An 18,407-nucleotide genomic window follows, 5' to 3' on the forward strand; every position below is an offset into this window, starting at 1 on the left:
GGGCTCAACCTCATACTTCATTCAAAAATTAACTCAAAATGAATCATATATCTGAATGTTCAATACAAAACAGTAAAATGTTTAGAAGAAACACAGGAGGAAATCCTGGTAGTCTGTGCAAAAGCAGAAGAGTTTTTAGATATGACAATGAAAGGATGACTCATATAAGCAGAAACAATAAGTTCACATTTATCAAAATTTAAAACAATTGCTCTACCAAATTCTGTGAAGAGAAGGAAAAAATTAGGACTACAGACCAGGGGACTTGCCAATCACATACCCGACAAAAGACTTATATGCAGAATGTATAAGAGCATTTAAAATGCCACTGAGTAGTGCATATTCCCAGAATGACTGTGTGAAGAGCTCCAGAAAACCTGTGCTTCAAAACCAGTGAAAACATTCTGAACACAATTGTCAAAATTAACTATTACAAGCCTTTAAAATTAAACAAGGGTCAAACAAGTTAACACATATTTATTCATGAAAATCTTCTGGATCTCCATGAGAACAGTCAAAGTCTGTTTATGGTGTGGAAATTCTGCCTGCTGTGGGGACATTTGTTATTACTCTTACCTCTGCTGCCCTGCTGACTTTATGAAAGCAGAGTATGGAAAAAATAAAACCACTCCTGGGGGAGCAAAGACTAGGAAACAGCATTGTCCATTCTCTTTGGGGCTGAGAGAATTAACTCACTAGTTGCTCATCTTGGGGGATTCACAGGGGGCCCACCAAACCAGGCTGGAAGCAACATAAGCGACCCAAAGATTTTCCCTGCCTCAAGATAATAGAGCATCTGCTTAAACGAAAGAAAATAAAACACAATAGCTATCTCAATGGTAAACAATCAGGGAAGGCTAGTAATAAGGTAGAATTCTTCTTTGGAATAAGCAACAAACCAGAGGCCAGTTATACATTTATAGGGTTACCTCTGGAAGTCACTAAAGGCTCTTTTAAAATGGCACATTACCCTGGTGGTCTGGAAGACTGTGCATGCAGAGTTGTGTCCTTACTTCAGAGAGACTGGACAAAGTTCTTGAGAGTTACTGGATGCTGGAGGAAGGTGAGGCAGACTTGTAACTCTCAGAACTCTGTAAGGATCCCATGAGGAAGAATCACTTCCACCACCTTGAGGTGTTTAAGCACAACCTCTGACCTATCTTTGGCAAATCAGCTGACCACTAAAAGCCGACACAGACAAAACTTTCTTTGGATGATAGAGTTAACAATAAAAATCAGGAAAATAAAATCCAGAAACAAACAACTAAGTAGTGACATTATAGGCCACACACTGTGGGGAAAGCAGACCCCACAAAATCAGTATAGACAAGCCATTATATAAATAAACAATAATTAAACAAATAAGAATCCATAGCACCAATAAGCCCCAGACTAGAATGGAGGAATCAGAACTCAGAGAGGCTATATAGTTTATATCAAATGTCTGGTTTTCCACACAAAATTGTGAAACATGAAATAAACAGAAAAATATGATCCAGACATGGAAATAAATGCCTTCATTAAAAATTATCTTATGAGGGCCTTACAAGTTAGACTTAAAGACTTTAAAACACATTAATAATATGTTTGGAAAACTACAGGAAGCTATGTCTTAAATCACTGATTCATCAAAGAGACTATCAAAGACATATAAATTATGAGATAAAATCTCATTTAAATTTTGTATTTATTTAGTAAGCAGCAGCAGCAACAACAACAACAGAAAAATAAAACCTCTGTAGATATTTTTGAACTAGTAGAATAAGGTACCAAAGAACTTATATTGATAGAGATTTCCGATTAGAAAACAGGAAGAAAAATTAAAAAGAAAAATGAGCAGAGCTCCGGTGATTTGTGAGACACAAAATGCAAAATGGGACTATCTAAAGAAAAAGCAAGAACAGGTAAACATTTGAGGAAATAATAATTTAAAACTCCCCAACTTTGATAAACATTAAACTATCTATAAAAGTACTCAACAAACTCAAAGTAGGATAAACACAAAGATCAGTACCTGGACACATCTTAATAGAAGTGCTGCCAAGTAAAGGCAAAAAGGAAAATGAGACAAATAGACATACTTTTGCAGTTAGCAAGTTAAAAGAAACTCATTGCATGCAAGGGAGCCAGCTAAAATTGACAGCTGACTTTTCCTGGGAAACAACAGAAACCTGAAAAGACAGTGGTACAAAGTATTCAAAGTGTAAAAGAGAAAACTGAAAAATATACTGCAAAAACACAGTTGAAATAAAGAGACTCTCAGATCAAAGAGACAGAATTTTTTTAAAAAGGACTGCTCTAAAGTAAATATTCAGGGACTTATCTTCGGGAAGAAGGAAACATCAAATGGTATTTCAAATCTGTATGAAGAAAAAAGTTTAAGTAAACTAGTTGGTTGAAAGTAAAGCAACAGAAAAGGACATACTGTGCAAACATTTAATGACAGTAAGTGAATAAAAGTAAAAGAGATGGGGGCTAGAGTAATATCAGATGAAATGAACTTTAAGACAAAAAAAGTTACTGGAGACAGAGTAGGTATTTATTGGGAATATAAATACAAATAGATACAGATTTAAAAGATAATTTCAACATATATAAAGTAAAACAGATATAATGAAAGAAAAATAGATAATTCAACAACCACAGTCGAATACTTATACTAACTACTTTTGAAAATGGGTAGACCGAATCTAACAAAGATTGATTAGACTTGAACAACACAATCCACGAAGGAGTCTGATTATTTGTAGAACATTAAATCTAACAGCAGCAGAATACACATCTTCTGGGGTAGGGGGCACTGTCTAGGACAGACTATAGCCAGGCTATAATAAAATCTAAGAAATATCAAAGGATTTAAGTAATACAAAGTATGGTATCTGACCACAATGGAATGAAATTTGAAATCAACAAAAGAAAGAAACTTGGAAAATTCAAAAATATGTGGAAATTAAAAAAAGAGATGTTTTAACCAATGGGCTAAAGAATAAATTATAAGCCGTGCACGGCGGCACATGCCTGTAATCCCAGTGGCTTGGAGGCTGAGGCAGGAGGATTGTGAGTTCAAAGCCAGCCTTAGCAACCTCAAGATGCTAAGCAACTCAGTGAGATCCTGTTTCTAAATAAAACACAAAATAGGGCTGGGGATGTGGCTCAGTGGTTGAGTGCCCCTGAGTTCAATACCCAGTAAGCACACCCCTTCAAAAAAAAAAAAACAAAACAATAAATCACAAGGAAAATTAAAAGGTATTTTGAGCTGAATGAAATGAGAACATATCAGAATTTTAAAGAGAGAGTCAAAGAGTACCTCCTGGGAAACTGATAGCTACATATGCATTCCCGTATTAGTAAAAAAGAATGATTCGATTGATATCAAAATCTGATCTTCCACTTTAAGAAATAAACATAAACTAAAGCCAAAAAGAGCAGTAGGAAACAATTAGTAAAAATCAAAATAAAAACAAATTAAAAAATAGAAGATAAAATAACAAAGATAAGAATTGCTGTCCAAGGAAGTACTCATAAAGAAAACCAATAAAAGAAAATAAGTATATAATAATCCTTGTTCTTATTACATGTCCATAAAATTTTCTGAGTAATTATCTTTTCAAATGTGAAGACAATATGCTCATTAGCTGATAGTCTGATGTTTTCTCCAGTTTCTATGAACTTTGTTAATATTATTCAACTGTCCTGGTTTGGAATTAACTCTGATCTATTTTAAGTCTTAGGATAAGAACCAGGCAGGGCAGAGTTAATTCACGAGGATCACTAGGCCTCATAAAATGTTGTAGCATCCAACTAGACAGTCTCTTCTCTGAAAATACTACCTGTTGGAAAATGTAGTGTTTCATTGTAGGTAGACACTCTTCTTCAAACCTAAAACTTGAACTGCAAAGCATCCATATTTTATTTATTTATTTATTTATTTATTTATTTATTTATCTATCTATCTATTTAAGAGAGAGAGAGAACTTTTTAATATTTATTTTTTAGTTTTCAGTGGACACAACATCTTTATTTTATTTTTATGTAACGCTGAGGATCAAACCCAGTGTCCCGCGCATGCCAGATGAGTGCACTACTGCTTGAGCCACATCCCCAGCCCTACCAAGAGTTGTTTTTTTTTTTGCAGAACAAAATCACATGCTTTAGCTAGACTTATGAGAAAAGGCAGAAGATAACAATTTTTAAATCCAGGAAAGAAAAAAAAAAGGGGCATTGCTATTGACCTTATCAAAATTAAAAGGTTATTAGGTATTACTTTGAACAATTATATGCCAACAAATTAGAAAATTTAGATGAAATTTAAAAATGGAAAACAGAGACAAATTACTGTAACTGGCTCAATTAAAATAAAAAATATTAATAACTTTATGAAAAGTAGAAAAATAAAATTAACAATAAAAATATTTCTATGAAGAAAAGTCAGGTCCATATTGTTTAATTGGTGAATCTGCCTAAATATTTAAAATATATATGTTACCAATAGCTCATGTACTATTCCATATAATAGAGAAGGGAACACATCCCCTCTCATCATATGGGAAGTGTTTATATCAAAGTCAAAATATTTCACAAGGAAAGAAAAGTCATAGACCAATATCCCTCATGAATAGAGATGCAAAAATCCTGAAGAGCATATTAGCTAACTAAAATTTCAGAAACAGAAAAGCTTTATTCACTATGACAAAGTAGTATTTATTTCAGGACTTCAAGGCAGGTCTTCAATTTAGGTAATACAGTAAAAGGAAAATAAAAAATAAATAATCATATCAATATAGACAGAAAAGCACTGGACAAAAGCCACCCTCTTTTCATAATAAAACTGTCAGAACATTAGGAATAGAAATAAACTTCCTCAGAGTTTTACAATAAACCTACAATTAAATCACACTTAACTCTTAAAGGCTGAATTCTGCCCTATAATCTCAAACAAGGCAAGGGTGTCTGATTCCACCACTTCCCTTCTTATTTGTACTAGAAGCTCTAGTTATCAAAGAAAACATGAAAAGTTCCTAATCAGTCAGGTAAAACATGAAAATAATGAAAATAAAATAAATGAAAGGCAATCAGATTGGAAAGGAAGAAGTAATACTCTCTTTATTACATATGACACAGTTTTTCAAACTAAAAATCCCATGGAATCCACAAAACTCAAAGCCTAGTAGATTAATAAATAAGTTCACTAAGTTCATGGGATTTATGTGAAATCAAGATACTAGCTATGGACTATCTGAAAATAAACATTAAAATTACTTCATAATAGTCTAGAAAGAATGGAATGCTTAAGAATGAATTTGATAAAATAAGTGCAAGACTTATACACTGAAATCTACAAAGAATTGCTAAAAAATTAAAGACCTCAATAAATAGATAATCAGTATTTATGGAGTGGAAGACTCAGTACTCTTAAACTGACAGCACTCTTCCATGGTAATGTTATCTTTGTAAAACTCTTTATTCTATATCAGTTTGGAAAAACCAGATCCTAAAATCATGAGGAAATTCAAAGGTCCTAGAATAGTCAAAACAATGTTGAAAAAGAAGAAGATAATTGAAAGATGGCTCATATTTCAAAAGTTATTACAAAGGCACACTAATAAAAATGTTGTGTTACTGCCATAAGAACAGGTATATATAGATCAATGGTGTAGAAATATCAAAGATCCCAAAATAAAAGCTTAGATTTATATTCAACAGAATTTTCACAAACATGCAAGAAACTGTAATCTTTTCAACAAATAGTACTAGGATAATTGGCAAGCCACACACAAAAAGACCAAATAGACTGTTACCCCATCACACACACACACACACACACACACACACACACACACACACATTCACACACACACAGCTCCAACTGTATCATACAAAAATGTAAGATCTAATATTATAAACCTAAGAGAACAGAACATAAAAGTGAATCATCACAACCTTAGGTTAGGAACTGATATCTTAGATAGGACCACAAAAGCATATAATAAAGGGGGAAAAGAGTGGCATATTATACTTCTTCAAAATTAAAAATGGTTATTCTTTAAATACACTGTGAAGATAAGCCACAGACTCAGAGAAAATATTTTCAAATCATGTGTCCAATCACAAACTTGTGTCAGAATGTGCAAAGAGCCTTACAATTTAATAAAAATATATAAAATGCAATTTGAAAATAGAGAAAACAACTTGAAGTCTATACAAAAGACTATGTATTGTGTGATTTAAATGATATGAAATTCCAGAGACGTCAAATCTATATTGGGAGAAAACAGTTTAATGGTTGCTAAGAGCTAGGTGTGGAACAGGAATTAACTGCAATTGGAAGTGAGGTTTCTTTCTGGAGTGATAGAAATGTTCTAAAACTGGATTGTGTTGATGGCTACATAGCTAAAAATTAACTAAACATCTGTGAGTTGCATATTTAAAATGAGTACATCTTTTTTCTTTTTTTTGTACCAGGAAGTCAACCCAGGAGTGCTTAACCACTGAGCCACATCCCCAGCCTGTATGGTTTAGATATTTATTAGATGTTTTCTAAAAGCTCATGGCAAGAAGGTTTGGAGGTGAAATGATCAGGTTAAGAAAGCCTTAACCAGATCAGTGAACTGATCCTCTGATAGGGATTAACTGAGTGGTAACTGAAGGCAGAGGGTGTGGCTGGAAGAGCTGGGTTTGTTTTTAAGGTTTATAATTGTCATGGTGAGGAGAGCTTTCTCTATCTCTGCTTCCTGATCATCAGGTCATGAGCCACTTTCTTCTACCATACTCTTCCACCATATTGTGCTTTCTCACCTTGTGCCCCAAAGAATGAAGTTTACCATATATGGACTAAGACCTCTGAAACTGTGAGCCCCCAAATAAATAAACATTTCCTCCTTAAAATTGTTCTTGTCATGTGTTTCGGTCACAGCAGGAAAAAACAAAAGAAAAAAAATTATTTTTTGAGACAAGGTCTTGCTAACTTGATGAGGCTGGTTTTGAATTTTCAATCCTGCCTCAGACTCTCGAACTGCTGGGATTATAGACATGTGCCAATGGTCTGGCAAAATGAATGCATCTTACAATAAATTATAACCCAAGAGGTTATTAAAAATTTTCAAACCCTCAACATTAATAACCCAATTTATAAATGGAAAGGACATTTTGGGGGCAAATAAGCACACACAAGATATTCAGCATAATTATACATTAGTAAAATTTGAATTAAAACTACAGTGAAGGCTGGAGTTGTGGTTCAGTGGTAGAGCACTTGCCTAGCACACAGAAAGAAATGGGTTCGATTTTCAGTACCACATTAAAAAGTAAATAAAATAAAGGCATTGTGTCCATTTACAACTAAAAAAAATTTTTAAAAACCACATTGATATATAACTATACCACATTATAGTTAATAAAATAAAAAGAACATAATATTGCTTGCTGGTTAGAATCTGGAACAAGTGGAGCCTTCTCATAAACTGCTGGAACAAATACAAAATGGTATATCCGGTATAAAAAAAGTTGTGCAGTTTCATATAAAGTTAAATATAATACACACACACACGTATATATCTCAAAATGGTAAATATGTATTTAAATATGTATAAATATTTATGTTTCCATAAGACAGAGTCCTGTAATTTCTCATTATTTTACTAGATAAATGAAAATTGTGTTTTCCAAAACCTGTATAGCCGTTCTATTTATAATTGCTCAAAACTGGGAAACAACCCAAATGTCCTATACAGAGGAATGAACAAACTCTGGAGCAGCCATACTATGGAATACGCTTAATGACAAAAAAAAAAAAAAAAAGCTTTTGATACATTCAATAACTCAGATAATCTCTGGGATGTTTCAATGAAAACAACCAGTTTCAAAGTTTTCATATTATATAACAATATTAATATGATATTTCTCCAAAGACCAAACCACACTGACAGAGGATTGTTCAGAGTTTCCAGACTTTTTGGCAGGTAAAGGGTATGAATATGAAGGGACAGATTGAAGGACCTCCCTTGTGGTGATAGAATTATTCTATATCCTGATGGTAGTGGTTATGGATGAATTTATTCATGCAACACAAATCCTATACCTGTATGTCAAGTAAAATACTTTTTACTAAAATAAAATAGAATAATGCTACTACAATTTACATACCCACAGATCATGACATTAAGCTCTTGATTTATTATTATATTAAATATCCTTGATAGTACTATATTTAAGTGAAAAGATTGACTATAAATATAACACAAAAATTAGACTTTGAGATGTGTTTCTAAATATAAAAAGGAATATTTGATTATAATGAAAGGGTCAATTCAACAGGAAGGCATAACAATCCTAGATTATATTAAGATTACCTCAAAGTATACAAAGCAAACTTATAATCAAGATAAGAAATAATTCCCAACTATAGTTGGGCTTTAACACCCTCTCAGTAGCCAAGAGAACAAGAACACAAAATGAGAATAAAGAAATTTAGTAAGGATAAAGAATATTTGAACGCCATGATTAATCAACTTGCCATAATTGAGGACAGTCATCATGTGAGATGATGTCAAAAATTGTCTCCAATAATTTTGAAATTTTATATATGTGTTGCTAGTAAGATATTTTTCTGAACCTTTCAGAGTGTTTTCCCCTCAAAATTTACCAACAAAATGATGTAACCATATCTAGCTGACAATGAATGAAAATTCCATGCAATGTGTCATTAGATATCTGCCATCACATGAGAGACTTGCCTGTAAGTGAACTGTAGTGTGAGTTCTAAGGCAACGTCTAAGGGCAGAGTCACAGTCATTGATTGCCTGGTTTTCTAATAGTAAATCAACCACAGAATAACAGAGCAATAACAAAGCGTATGCACATTTAGTTCACTGTTCTAAATGAAATTATGGAAGAATAATCTTGTCTTACTTTACAAGAGGTTACACTTTTCCCCAAACCACGAAATATGTACATGTGAAATATATGTACATGTGAAATATAGAGATATGTGTGTGTGTGTGTGTGTGTATGAAAACACAAATTCCCCACAAACCTATCACTACAGAACAACATTGCTATACATCCTTGTTTGTTTAGCACTTTCTTTCACTGTTTTATTTATTCATATGTGTATTTACATGTATATCATTATGCATATACTATATTTTGCATATGTTTATATTAACTTTTAAATTAATATTTTACTCTAATTTTGTATAAAATACTCTCAAAATGTTATTTTTAATCACTGATTAATGCTCACTGAGGGAAAGTCTATTTTAGAACTATTTGTAATATTAAAAATCACAAGCAATCAAATTTTCATAGAAACTTCATTTTCTATAGAGAGGTATAGCAAGAGGGAGAGTTATTATGTCTAAGGGATGAATGATTTCAGTATACATAGCCAAATTGATTTCTCTAAAGTTGTTCTGGTTTAAAACTGAAATGGCTACTTATTCAACTTTAATCATCAATATATCAATATCAAATATGGTAGTTTTAAAAAATTTAGTAGTTTATTTTTAGGCAAATGCGAATTTATTTGATTATTGTAATAATGACTATATTTCATCTATTTAGGTAACAATTGTGTTCTTCTAAAATTGCCGTTTCTTACATTTTTACATTAATATTTTCTTATTGACTTTCAAGAACTTGTTATAAGTTAAAGTTATTAACTCTAACATTTATATTGTAAATGCTTAAACAGTATGTTTGCCATTTTATTATGCTTTAATGTTACTGACATATAATTTAGAGATAATCCCAAGGAAAGAAAATGAAAATAGAAGTTGAAGAAATTCTGGTTAGTAAAAAATCAGAATCCAATTAGCAAAAAATTAGGGAGTCATTCTTTTAAACTCATGAAAAGTTCAGGCAGAGGACGAAGGTTATAATTTGTGAATTTTGCAAAATCAAATGCAGCATACCAAAACCAGCAATCCAAAAATAGAACATGATTACTGCTCCAAGAAACAGTCATGCTTTGTATCAAAATGTTGACATTTAGGGAGAAGTGCTAATGAGAACTCCTGAAGGAAGAACCAGTGTCAGACACACAGCCTCCCCACTGCTAGGGACTCTGAAATAACTGGGAGACCATAGCTAGAAAATGTCTGGATATTCATGCCGATTTTATCACATTTATATTCGTGGACCTGGAGGCTTGGGAAGTTCAGAGTTATATTTAAACCTGTGTTTTTTTTAAAAAAAAATTCTATGTAGAATTTCCTTTTTAGATGTTCTGTCATTTATTTTATCATTTTCTTTTGTTGAGATTTTGAATTTTTTTCAATTGCTTGAATTTTGGTTTGAAAATAATATCCTTGAACATGAATTTATATTACCATCTATGGTTACTATTTAGAACTAATTCTTAAGAGTAGAATGACATAAAAAGATTTAAAGAATAGAGTGGAATGATATAGGTATTGTCAGATTGTATCCTGAAATGGTTTTGTCAATTTATACTTAACTGTTAGGTTAAAGTATATGAAATAATAATTGATAATTTCAAAGCTTAAAAAAAATTGTAGTTTCAGGGCTGGGATTGTGGCTCAGCGGTAGAGCGCTCGCCTAGCACGTGTGAAGCGCTGGGTTCGATAACCAGCACCACATAAAAAAAGTAAGTAAACAAATAAAATAAAGGTGTTGTGTACAAATACAACTAAAAAAGTATATTTTAAAAATTGTAGTTTTATAAATGTATAAAAATGACCTCATCACTGGATGTTCTCTGACAATTTTAATAGATAAAAGTGATCTCATTGCCTTAATTTTCATTTATTTTATTATTTTTATAACTAATTTATGTAACAATCTGTGTGTTTTACAATATTCAAGTTATTATAACAGGGATACATATACAAAGAGGGCCAAGAACAGAATTGACTCTGCCTCTCTTGTGTTCAGTCTGTTAGAGAAAGTTATTAATTTATTCAAATTAAATTTGAAATTTAATCTATAAAAAATGTCATGACTCATATGTTCAGAGAACCTGTAAAAGGACATTTAAATTGGAGAGTTTGCAGAAGTCTTCTCTGTGAAAGTGACATTTGAACTGTTATCCAAAAGAGGAGTACATCTGGCTAATAAGAAATTGAAAGAGGGGATCAGAGGCAGAATGAAAATGGTATGTTCAAAGGCTGTGACAAAAGATAGTATCATACAGCTGTGAACTTGAAAGAGGATCTGAGAGGTGGGAACAGAGATTAGGCCATTGCATCATGGTATGGTTGAAGTAGTTTTCTGGATTAAGAATATCCTTTGCATAAGAACATCAAGAAGACATTGTAGGATTCTAAGTAGTGGTGCAGGAAACATGTTTTCCATGCATGTTTTGAAACATTATTCTGTGTTGCAACACGAACGCATTAAGATGAGTTAAGTTTAGATATGGGAGACCAAGGAGGAGGCTACTGGAGTTCTCTAGTAAAGAATGAGGGTTTCTTATACTAAAGAAGAGGTAGTTAAGTCAGAAAAAGGTAATAGATTTGGGAGCTATTTGAACAACTGGCTGGATGATTTTACTACTTATTGAATTGAGGAACATTGCAGAGAAAAAGATTTGGAAGAAAGATAATGGGAAGAATTTAAGGAGGCTTTCAGATATCCGAGTAGAAATGTCAAGTAGGTAATTGGGTATATACAACTAGAGCTCAAAGCAAGCATTTGCTTTTTGCATTTTGTACCAAATAAATTAAAGTAAAAATTTTATAAAAAAATACAAAAATATATATCTTGGATATGTGTTTTTGTATTTCGATACCAAAATATATCCAAGATCTATAATCTATTAAAATGTTTAATAACTCAGCATGTTAATTTAAATATGACATAATAAGGTGATACTATTTTAGCTATCAAATAAATATACCTGTATATAGGCATTATGTTATGTAAATAAATTCATATATTATATATGGCTACAATGAAGAGAAAGAAAGAGAACATAAATAAAAAATCCATGAAGAGTTGCAATGTGGATGTGAAGATCCTTGGCTGGCTATATTTGGGAAGTAGAATAATGTGTTTGTGTTTCCCCACTGTGCAGGTGTGACACTTAATAATGAACTAGAGAAAGAATATATTCAAATGCAGATACAAGACTGGGAAGGAGAATGGATCAGGATCAGAGACTAGAGACAGGAATGAAAATGACTTGGAGAACTTTGACCATGTACTACAACTTTGAGTTACCAACTTCTCAAGCTATATACAAAGTGCAGGTGAGGAACATACTACTGGAGAAAATATAGTTTATCGTTCCTTACAGTTTTATCCTTGCATCAAGCGAGAATATCTGCAATCTGTGATCACATGTTGCTTTAGTACATGAGTACTGAGAACTCTGTTATTGAGTTGTGCATTGACACCATGCAGTAGGCTTTTGGCCCACTCAGAGGAATGCTAAGAAAAAACTGTAGAAAACCTGTCTTTGCACTTTCAATAATGTAATTGAGGATATTGCCCATACAAAGACTCCTTGAAACCAGAATTTTTTTTTTAACACTTAAAACATATGTGTGCACTGTCGTTATGAACAGTGTAAACTATATTACTAATTTTATTTCCTTTTAATATGTTATCAAGAGGCTTAGTGCCATATTTCAAATTCAAACTTCATAAGATATTAGGACCTCTTTGAACTGAATGTGTGTTACCCTTTTGTCCTAGACATCGTTTTATTTATATAAAAAGATATATATTAATATCTTATTCTACATATATTAATATCTTATTCAGCCAAAGATTTATAAATTTACTAAAAGTAATATTTCCCATATGTATATATTTTTATACATCTTGCCTTGTATTAATTTTTGGCACATATATATTTGTATTTTAATTCTGTGGGCTCTTGTATGCCACCTATAACCCAGAAAAACAATTAGATTTAAAAAAAAAAAAAGCTCTTCATTCAAATTTGATAAATGAAGCTTCAGGAGTGGATGAAATTACGTGGGCACAGAAAATAAAATTAAGAAGAAAATCATACAGAGAATTTAGCTTTGAGGAAACTATGTATTTAATTACTATATGCAGGTAGAGACTCAGAAATATAATCATGAGAAAAAGGCCAGGTAGGAAAGAGGAGATTAGAAGGGACTGGGAGAAGGGACTGGGAGGAGTACAGCCAGGTGAAAAAAGTCAATAACTGAGATATTCCCTAGCTTTGATAATGTTACTCTTCAGGTAGAGAAGAAAAGAAATGAGATTTGAGTGGCTTAAGGAGCATTTATCAGATGAGGAAATGGAAATATAGAATCTAAGCAACTGAGAGTTTTATGTTTGTTTGTTAGGTATTTTATTTCTTCTTCTTTTGTAAACTTTCCATTTATGTCCTTTGTTCTTTTTATCTTCAGTTTATATAATTTTCTTCCTTCCTTCATATATTCTCTCTCTCTCTCTCTCTCTCTCTCTCTCTCTCTCTCTCTCTCTCTCTCTCTTTCTCTTTTGTGTGTGTGGTACTAGTACCAGTGACTGAACCCAGAAGGGCTTAATCACTGAGCTACACCTACAGTCCTTAATTTTTTTTTTTTTTTAAATAGGGCCTGGCTAAGTTGATCAGGCTGACTTTGAACTTGTGATCCTCCTGCCTTAGCCTCTCAAACTGCTGAGATTACAGGTATATACCACTGTGCTCCATGGATTATATCAATTTCTTAGTGTAAAATAATATGTGACATGTAATGGTTTCTTTTTAACACTATACCTGTTAATATACTGAAAAGCCTATATTCTTTAATTGAATGTTCTATTAAATTTATTTATGTATTGCTTTTTTGATGTGCTCATAATTAATTTTATAAGAATTGAAACTATAGTTTTAACAGAACTTTCACACTTCACTAAAGCAGTACTTTTACTGGACACTGATGGGATATTTTTAAATCCTTGAAAAGAACTCCAAGAAGCCAAAGATTTATAAATTTACTAAAAGTAATATTTCCCAAAGTATGGCTCTAATTACTACTTTGTGAATGGTTCAAGGGCATAAAATAATTGACTTTAGGCTAATTTCATCAAGTTTATTATCTGGACTAAATAATGAGCAGAGTATGACTATCACATTAATAAAGAATATTAGCTACATGAACAGTGACCTTCCCTAGAAGATGAATGAGACTGTTCAGTGTACTCAAATCATAGGAATAAATAATTTCTAAAATTTTACCAGAACATTTATATCTACAATATTTACAGCCATATATAAAATTTAACATAATACATTTAGATAATCTGTTACCAGATCAAAACCTCACAAATTTTTATGAATGTTTAATATTATTTCTTCATAATCAATTTTGAAAGTACTTTATAGAGGTTCAATGAATAATTTGTACAAATTAGATTTATAAAAAAGAGCAAAATTGAAGATGAAAGAAATTTAGAAGAGTAGTAGCATATAATATACATTTTTTTCTTTGACTAAAAATATTCCTTTAGTTCAACTACATATTCCTTTTAATAATTATTCATGCCAGGTATGTCTCTGGGTTTTAAAGACATATTTTTTTTGCTATCTTTGTTAGTACTTTGGAGCTATTAGATAAAGCATATCAAATCTCTCTCTTAAGGTATACCAGGAAACAACAATGAATTAAAGATACATGGTATAAACAAGTGTTATATCTAATTTTCTTGAAGATGCTGACTTTGTCCAGTCAAATACAGACTTCACAACTAGTTAGAAGATGTAATAATGCAGGTGTGAAGACTACTGTCTTTCCTAGAGCAGAGTGCTGTGATTGAATCTTAGTTTAACTGCAGGATCTTTGGAAAGCTTGGCATCTCTTAGATAAGTCTAATTTCCAAATGTTATGTTTCAAAATGGCAAGTTTGGGAAGGACAGCGGAAAGAAAAGCAACTTTTCATTGGTAAATAATTCTACCATGTGTGTTTGTGTGGGCAGGGGCATGGTGATGGTGATGAGGTGGCCTTCCAGGCAAGAAGGACTGAAAGATTCTTGACTAGTAAGAAAACTGGAATTTGTAACAAAGCAGTAGATACCATTCTTCAGAGGAGTTGAACTTGTGCCCTCACATTCAAGTTTTTAGTAGAATTATTTACAAAGTAAAAATAAAAAGCAAACCATTCTGGTGCAAATGAGTGCTAAACATTTCACAGAAAACCCAGTGCCTTTTATTATGACAAACGTGTGACCATTAGCTTAAAATTCTCCATTTGTAGAATACAGGTCTTCATAAACCTTTTCAAGCCTAACTTTGACACCATGATCTAAATGATGTATTTCTTTATTAATGAGAAACAATTAAGGATTATTTAGTATTTACAGTTATTTCAATAAAGCACTAATTTCTACGAGCATATCCTAAATATGTCCTCAGCTCATGAGGCAGTTAGGCTATGTAACCATAAGCAAAGGCATGACTCACATAACCCCAGAAGGATTTATTTGCAAACTGTAATCTATAAAATGACTGAAAATCTCAAAGGGTCAGCTTTGCCAATCCATGTTTGACAAGGCATCAATGCAGAAAAATTCCATGGACTGGTAAATTATTGAGAGTTTTAACACCTGTAATATTTACACAGTCTTTGAGTCCAGAAATTATCATAATCAGAGTTTTCTCAACTTCTGTATTTCTTTTTAGCTATTGTCCGCTGAAATAAGAACATTTAAAGAATATTTTCAGTATACAAACCAAGTATATTTCAGATTTTATAGCAAATTGTTCTGTATAAATTTTGTATAGCTGTAGTGATATAAGAAGGAGAAAAGAATAAATAACAAAGTTCACATTAATCTCAAACTAGTGAGTGTAATCAAATAGCATTATGTTATCAATCAAATAGCATTATGTTATCAGTTAAAATAACCATTTCGGAAATGTTGACAGGAAGAAATTGGAAAAATAACCTGTTTTTTTCCCCTTAGAACCGAAATGCCAACTTCACATGCACTAAAATTTCTATCAAATTTTATATTTTGTCTCATTACCACTTCAAGAAGATTGTGAGCATTTTATAAAATTATATGCTAACACATCTCCTCTGATCACAATATTTAAAAAGCAAATACTTAAGAGAAATTTTTTAAAAATATAAAAGATGTACAAACTCAAAGAATATTCACTTCTATATTGGTGGAGCAAGACAGGAGACATTTTCACCTGTCCCAACTTAGGGCTGATTTTGTTCATTTTCTACATTCACTTCCATCCAGAAATGAAAGGGTGAAAGTGTGTGGAAGATCAGAGGTTAGGAGAAAGGGAAAGTACGAGTTCTAAGGCTTTTAAAAAGTGTTACTTTGTGTTTATCCTAGTGAATGTAATAACTGCTTTTTCAACTTAACCCTTTGGGCCTGGTATGTGAGAATAGTTTCTATAGATCTATGTTATTAATACCACTGTGCTTGCCATTTCAAAATAGTAAGCATAGAGGAAAAACTAGAGGAAAAAACATTTGACTTTTTAAAAGTTTTTTTTTTTCTCATAATGGCAACTGAACACAGTAACAATTAGTATTTAGCCTCATTTTACTTTGAAAAAGGTTTGTTAATATAAAAAAGTTCTTTTTTCTTTTCACAGATTAGAACATTGAGACATTAAAGTGACATCATTCCTCTGCATCTTTCATTTAGCAGTCAATCACAAAGCCAGCCCTGGAATCCACTGGTGTGATTTGTTTCTTCTTAATATTGAATTAAAATATATCTAGCTTTCAATAACAGGTAGATTCACCATTGTCTTTTCACAGGGGTGTACATTTCACACTGTTCAATATAAGAAAGTAAATTTAATGCATGCAGGATTTTTAGAAATCAGAATACTGGAACAAGTGTTTGAGGGTCATTCAGCTTCTTTTAACTGCTCACACATCTCAGAATTCCTAGTGTGGATAGAGGTTCATTCTGAAAAAAAATATTTTAAACATCTGTAAAGTAGTGTGTCTCAGTTTTAAACCACTTAATCCTTGGGATTAATGTTCTCCATCTTCTGAATGATTGTTACACACTTCCAGGCACAGGATTTATCCAGTTTATGATCTTCACAAATTATTGGAAATTAAAGCTAACAGAGACATGATGGGAACTGTCAGTTTGGCAGTTGGAGGGAACTTGCTGCCTCTGATATAAATCTACAGCACCGGGAGCCTAAACCTTTGTTGGTTTTGAGACAAAGTTAGGGAGTGGGGAGAACCCTGTGAATGAGGCCCAATAGACCAGAGAAAGGGGGGGAGGTCAGTGGGTAACTGCCAGGATAGTGACCAACAGAAAGAAAAGGAAGACAAAACAAAAACAAACAAACAAACAACAACAACAAAAAAAAACACATTTTACTGTGAACCTAAATTTCAGGCAATTGTTTAAAGTCATTTGAATAAATTTGGTATCATTAAATGTTTCTAGCTAAATGGGTCCTACTCAGAAGGAAAGAATTTCTTTTTTTTTTTTTTAACATCACTTTCCTTTGCCCTCTTCAGTCCCTCTCAGATGCCCTCAAAGAGTTAAGGCTTGAGTGGGAGGAGGCCACGGAACCAGGAACCAGACACTGGTTCAGCCACTGGACTCTCTCCAAAAACTCTTAGTTCCTTTACTTTTGAAGACCCCCACTAAGTCATCATTTCTTTTGTAACTTTATCTTGCAGCCTAGTTCTCTCTCCTTCCTCCTTCCTCCCCCTCTTCTCCTCACCTGTCCACTGCAATGGCCGTCATAGAATAGATGCTGGCGAATACAGCTGTGATAGGAAAGAAGTTCTGGAAGCGGCAGTAGTTGGCGCCGAAGTACCACTCGCTATGAAGCGCGTAGATAAAGTTGACCAACGCGTTAAAAGCTGCCATGGAGGCGTCAGAAAAAGCTAGGTTCACCAGGAAATAGTTGGTGACGGTCCTCATGCGTTTGTGGGCCAGGATGATCCAGATGACAATGAGATTTCCAAAGACCGCCACTGCCACCACCACGCCATATGCCAGGGACCAAAGAGCGATGCGCCAGGACGGCTGCACGAACTGGTTAGTGAGGTTGGCCCGGGGCTGGGAGGACGCGGGCGAAGCCTCAGGCAGTCCCAGCTCGGAGGAAGAGGAGAAGTTGCCACCTGGCACTAGCAAATGCAGCCATTCGGTCTCCGCTGTCCCTGTCGCCGCTCCGACTCCCAGAGCAGCACTCAGGTTCCCGGAGTCCACATCGACTCCTCCCGGGGAGTCTGTCCAGTTCTCTGCGGCTGGGAGAGAGGCCATGGCCCCAGGTGTGTAGCCCGAGACCTCGCCCCACACCCGCTGCCAGCCCTAGCCCACTCCCTTAAAGTTGTTCTTTGCCTCCTGGTCACTGTCGTGTCCGGCGGTCGTTAGTCCCGCTTGGGAAGCGGGCAGACAAAGTACCCAAGCTCTTGCTGGTTAAGGGATGCTTTGGTCCAGCCTTTAATGGGGAGCAAGAGCCGCACTTCCTCTGAGGAGTCTGCAG

At 33.5% G+C, this 18,407-nt stretch overlaps 1 protein-coding gene across 1 annotated transcript in view; it reads right to left on the minus strand.

Annotated features, from left to right (window-relative positions):
- Window positions 1-18,184, minus strand: part of Tacr3 (tachykinin receptor 3) — an 82,525-nt gene extending 64,341 nt beyond the window's left edge. The window contains exon 1 of the mRNA XM_026404657.2: window positions 17,640-18,184. Within this exon, the coding sequence (XP_026260442.1) occupies window positions 17,640-18,184 (545 nt within the window). The remainder of the gene's footprint in view (window positions 1-17,639) is intronic.
- Between the last annotated feature and the right edge of the window lie 223 nt (window positions 18,185-18,407).

Source organism: Urocitellus parryii, chromosome 10, assembly GCF_045843805.1.
Source record: "Urocitellus parryii isolate mUroPar1 chromosome 10, mUroPar1.hap1, whole genome shotgun sequence".
Lineage (NCBI taxonomy): Eukaryota > Metazoa > Chordata > Mammalia > Rodentia > Sciuridae > Urocitellus > Urocitellus parryii.